At 44.5% G+C, this 5,813-nt stretch overlaps 1 protein-coding gene across 2 annotated transcripts; it reads right to left on the bottom strand.

The window, feature by feature from the left end:
• Positions 1–228: 228 nt before the first annotated feature.
• On the bottom strand, positions 229–5,512 carry LOC110531432 (ras-like protein family member 11A-like). 2 transcript variants are annotated; one of them, XM_036987299.1, is made up of 5 exons: positions 5,270–5,512; positions 3,952–4,008; positions 3,668–3,750; positions 2,541–2,711; positions 229–2,372 (listed from the first exon to the last, which is right to left on the bottom strand). In XM_036987299.1, exons 1-5 carry the CDS (start codon positions 5,358–5,360, stop codon positions 2,070–2,072), a joined length of 705 nt encoding a protein of 234 aa, XP_036843194.1. In that variant the 5' UTR covers positions 5,361–5,512; the 3' UTR covers positions 229–2,069. The 2 variants fall into 2 exon arrangements, with proteins under 2 accessions (XP_036843194.1, XP_036843192.1); XM_036987297.1 differs by lacking the exon at positions 5,270–5,512 and adding an exon at positions 4,746–5,232.
• Positions 5,513–5,813: the final 301 nt, after the last annotated feature.

Below are 5,813 nucleotides of genomic sequence, written 5' to 3'. Positions count from 1 at the left end.
TTACTATTTGTAACATATGTGTCATTATTGGTTGGTAAGTCACGCTGTGGTATTACAGTGGGGGCTGACTGTTGGCTCTGGGAGGATAGCTGGAATGAGGGCTCCGGTGCCAGGGGCATACCGGAAGAGGGTCTTTATAATGGCTGTGTGTATGTGTGTGTGTGTTGCTGAGAGACAGGAAGAGAAGGAAATTAAAATGGTTGAAGAATGAGGTCAATTACTTCTCTCTCATTTTTGACGTCAAACCAGTTCAAATTTCTTTATTAGCATTTATAAACTACATCTCAAACATCTTGGTCGTGTTAAATAGAGCAATCACAGCAAAACGGCTTAGAACACTTTGCAGAGAACAAAATAAAAGTGTTTCTTATAGAACAAGTCCAGGTAGTCCCTCCTTGTTTAAGTCCATTTTGTCCCTAATGAACATGACCCAGCAAAACGACAGCCACTATAGCGAAATGAATCCTTCTACTGGCACACAATGAGACTGATTAATTTTATAGGTCAAAGGCCAGAGGTTAAAAGTTTGTGGTGTTTGTCTCTCTATGGAGGTGGTTGGGGGCAACGACCAGATTCACAGAAACCAATTCCAGATGCTGAGGAATGTGTCGTTATCGGAACCCTGTGCCCCAGTAACCCTAACCCTGACCCTGTGCCCCAGGCGTTCTTGTGTGTATCCGTGCGAGTCTGGGGGAACTGAGCGCTCCCTAACCTCTGGTGTGTTCCACAAAACTCTGACACAGCAGATAGAGGTGAAAGGTCATGAGAACTCCGATTTGACATGTCTCTCCAATGGGTCAGTCCCAAATGGCTCTCGATATAGTGCACTACATTTGACCAGAGCCCTGTGGGTAGTGCACTATATAGGAAATAGGGTGCCATTTGGAACACAAGCCCATGTCTCCTTCCTCTCTGGTTTCTTATTAAAAATATATATCCGTCCAAAATGGAGCCTGTGTACATGTTGCGCTAAAGGGTCCTGACTAGGGTGGCAAAATTACAGTAATTTCCCCCCCCAAATACCCCTGGTTTTCCAGAAATCCTGCTTATTCCCTCCTGATTCCAGGAAAGTTCCAACCGGGATTTCTGGTAAACCCAGAAATGTAGGAAAAGTTAGCAGACATTTGCAAGCAGTAACCCTAGGCCTGACAGTAGTTTGGCTGAAGTTCCCCCTATAAGCTCTGATCTATGTTCATGCTAGTGCTAATGGTAGGGTAAACTGATCCTAGATCTGTGGTTAGAGACTGTTCAGAGGGAATCAGGTTGGTTCAGATAAGTACAGACCAGGATGGTCCTCTGTAGCCCAGCAGGTAGAGCATGGTGCTTGTAATGCCAGGGTTGTGGGTTTGATTCCCGGGACCACCCATAAGTAAAAATGTATGTACGCATGACTGTAAGTCTCTTTGGATAAAAGAGTCAGCTAAAAAACAGATCATATTTAAAATGTCACAGGACATGCTAAATAAACATTTGATTATCCATGTTTTTCATTTTGAAAATATATTAGTTGCTTCTCAAACGCACCCAACTCCCTACATAGTGCCCTGGTTGAAAGTAGTGCACTAAATTGGGAATAGGGTGCCATTGGGGTGCAGAACATCGGTTTGTTTTGCTTCTGGGTACAGTACATTTTCAGATGACATTCATTCAATACAAATGTATCAGAAGCAAGAAGAGTAGGCTAGTGCGTGACAGCTCAGATCGAATAGCAGATCTCAGAGTAGCCTATGATTGGTCCGTTAGGCCTGTCAGTCAAAGTCAGTATTTCAGGCTCCTCTCTCACCATTGGTCAGACTGTCAGAATGGTATGTGTTGGTAGTATTGGGCCTTGCTGTCTCTTTGCCATTCCTTCCACAAGGGGAACCTCTTTATCTTAATGTTCCATTCCAAATAAATACAATATCCGTTGTTTCCCTCTTCTCACTGTTCCAACGAAATGCTCCATTTGAAAAAAAGTGTTCCATTCATTATCATACAACGACATCACAGGAGAGTCAACTGGGCTCAATCAGAATTCTAATTCCAAAACCAGAACCAAAAAAAAAGAATAATTTTTCCCCCCATTGTCATCACAAGGTGTTAGTAGAAGACTTTCCCTTAGAGGACAGCACCTGTCGAAACCTCCTCTTCAGCTCCTGCATGTTGGGGGACTTGGGCCGGGCCAGGTGCAGCCCCCCTCTCCTTTTCTCCCCGTTACCCCCGCCCAGCGCCCGGCTCACCTCGCCACAGAGGTGCAGGAAGGCGGCGTGGACCCCCTCGTGGTTCTCCCTGGCAGACGCCTCAAAGTACGGCCCACCCAGAGAGGCTGCCAACGTCTCGCCCTCGTCAGCCGGCACCTGGCGGGCACGGAGGAGGTCGCTCTTGTTGCCCACCTGGGAGGAGAGAAGAGAAGGATTAGAGAAATGTTAAGGCGACGTCCAGAATTACTTCCTGATAAAATAAAAGGTTATCTATTTAGACACCAGTAAGAGAAGGACATACCTGGAGACTTAAATAATAATAAAAACATCAAGCTCTCGTAATATAACAGTCAAACCCACCAGTATGACAGGTATGTTCCCTGCAGGGTGGATGCGTCTGACGTGCTGGTAGAGAGGCTGTATGGTTCTATAACTGCTGTGGTCGGTGATGGAGAACACCAGGACGTATCCATCCGCCCAGTAGATAGACCTGTTGATCTGCTCCTGACAATATAGTCCCTCTGCATCGTCCTGGGGGGGGGGGGGGGGGGGGGGGAATAGAGCATGCCACATCTGTCTGTCTCTAATACTCAAAACCCACTGGTACAGACTGATGTAGACAGTGATGTCTGCCCTCCTACACTAGCCTATTTATTAGTGTTATTATGAGAAGCCTGCGTGTGGTTGTTACTCTGAGATCATGGAGAACACAGACAGAACGCCCTCTTTACCTCAGATTGTAGTTTTGTTTACAAAACCAGGCCTTTGAACAGGCGGTTAGTTTTCAAAGTGAGTTTGATGAATGAATGGGAGACTCCCTCAGGGAGCCACTGAACTCATCACAATCACTAGAGTAGAGAGAAATGACTGGGATATGCCCTGATACTGGATGTAGGCTCATGTCCACAAAGGGTCTCAAAATAGGAGTGCTGATCAGGTCCTAACCTGTCCATATAAATCTCATTCATTGTGATCTAAAAGGGCGTAACTGATCCTAGATCAGCACTATATTCAGAGGCTTTATAGGGGCCCTGGTCTACTGTAACATGATATATTCTTACTGATAATGAAGACTGCTAAGTGAGGAGATGTTTCCACTCGTTATATCCAGATCTGGGTCAAATACACACATAGGCTACTGTATGTCCAATACTTTTTACGACTGAACCAATACAATGGAATAGTCAAAGTGCGGTCTGTGTGATTACATCCAGAAAGAGGTTAGACGACCTCTATCCCAAGGGAGACTTAGCATGTCATTTAAAGTATTTGACCCCACGTCGGGTTAGATAGACCCCTAGGCTGTAGCGAGGAGCAGTGGTTACCTTTAGACGAGAGACACCGGGGTGTTCCAAATGACACCTTAAATCGCAATGTAGTGCACTTCTTCTGACCAGTGCACATAAGGATATGGTGAAAAGTAGTGCACTGTATAGAGAATCGGGTGCCATTTTGGGACACATCATTGTGTGTTTAAGGAGACCAACCTGTAGAGAGACACAGGGTGTGTCCTGAACCTGTAGTGAGACCTGTTCTCCATCTAGATTTATCTTTCTGGAGTAAAGGGCCCCTGGAAAACAGAGATTAGCAACACGCATGATGGGTAGACATGCAACAAATGAATGATGACGCAACACATTAGGATGCCTTGTACTGACTGGTTGTTTTTAAACACAGGAGGCTATAGTAAACTAGTGTTTGGCTACATTTTTACAATGTGAAATGACAGATATTATATGAGTGTGCACTGTGAGAATGATACAAATCCTACCTGTGTTTGCCTCATAGTCCCCAATGAACCTCTTGGTCAGAAACCTGACGATCAAAGCTGTGAATGAAACAACGAGATGAATAGTCTCCATTGAGTAATTCCTTGAGAATAATACTGCAGGCTACATATCTTTCATTGTTGACATGGCCTGCTCCTTAGGTGGGAGAGACAAGCTTCCCATCAGTCTGTCTGCATCCAGACACAAATTTGACCCTATTTCCTACATAGGGGTTTAGTTAAAAGTAGTGCACTATGGGCCCTGATGAATTGTAGTGCATTATATAGGGAATCGCTGGCGACACTCCAATCCTACAGAGTACAGGCATAGCCTAATACAATATCTAAGTCACATGTGTCAAACTCATTCCATGGAGGGCAGTGTCCGCGGGTTTTTACTCCTCCCTTGTACTTGATTGATGAATTAAGGTCACTAATTTCTAAAGAACTCCCCTCACCTGGTTGTCTTGTTTTTAATTGAAAAGAAAAAACACCCGCAGACAACAGGCCCTCCATGGAATGAGTTTCACACCCCTGATCGAAGTGTTAGGTGGAAATGTGAATAGGTACAACTTGATTAAAAATCGACATTGATAGTCTGCATAAATGGATTTGTAGCCAATCCTTTTGACAAACTAATGCAAATTAATTATTTTCATTCTAGCCTTCATTCTCTATTCGCATAGGAAAATTACTTAAAGGTCTAAAATTGATAAACGAAATGTATGTACACACACACTTTCACATGGATTCTCGTTTAGCGCACTTCTCAAAAAGTTATTAACCATGTTCCCTACCTGTTTTCCCGACGTTGCTCGCTCCCAAAACCACAATCTTAACGTTTTTGTTGGGCACGCAGTCTAGAACGGGATACTCCGGTATTGGAACTAGCAGAAAGTTGCTAGAACCACTATTCATTGTTCTCGGTGGGTCGACAAGAAGACGCATTTAGAAGCCCCTTGTGAGTCCAGTCTGCGAATGACGTTCCTCTGTCTCCTCGTCCCCCCCAACTGCTAAAATATTCCACTGTCTCTCGATACACCCGATCTCGATAAGAACAGAAATTATAATCGTCTCCTCTGGCTGCTACTTCGAAACAATCCTGCATACCGTTTGAAGATCCCTTGCTAAACAAATGGACCTAATCAAGTTTCTTTTGGCGCCCGATCCTAGACCGTTAGGCTATCCGATTGTAGATTGTATCCTTGGAACCGTTATTTCACATAGGATAAATAGAGACAGAGCACGGTGAAGGGCAGACAAGTCAATCCCGCCACTTCCCGAGCAATTGTTAGTCAAGAGAGAGAAGAGTCAGACAAACCGGAGTGGGATGAGCGAGAACGGGGCGTGAATGAGTAGCCTAGCAGATTTGCTGACAGCACAACCCCTACAAATCGCTGACCTGTTAGCATCTGGCCATTTTATCTGTTTAGGATAGGCAAGCATAATGGTGCATATGATATCATTTTGGGGGGTCTTTCCCCAAAATTATTAGCCTACATTTCAAGACAGTCAAATAGGATTCAATGAGTAAACTGAATCAATTGTTGGAATTGAAGGCTAAACACAAACTATTTTAAGAAATATGCCTACAGAGTAATTTAGTTCAACCATTTCCACATATTTGACGGTTTGCCTCTGTTCTTTGTGACCATGCAGTGGTAGGCTAAACTACAATTTAGTTTTGCTATAATTTATTATTTGCCCGACGACCGGTCAATTATAATCCATCCACTTTAATCTGCCAGCCCCGGTCTCGCCTCCTAATTGCTGAGCCCAGAAACTGGCCTATGAGTGAACGGTGTACGTCTGGGGAGCAGTGCACGGTGCACCAACCATGAGTGAACGGTGTACGTCTGGGGAAC

This window comes from Oncorhynchus mykiss, chromosome 9 (assembly GCF_013265735.2).
Source record: "Oncorhynchus mykiss isolate Arlee chromosome 9, USDA_OmykA_1.1, whole genome shotgun sequence".
NCBI lineage: Eukaryota > Metazoa > Chordata > Actinopteri > Salmoniformes > Salmonidae > Oncorhynchus > Oncorhynchus mykiss.
The sequence above is the reverse complement of the archived record's forward strand: the minus strand, read 5'-3'. Positions and strand labels throughout refer to the sequence as shown.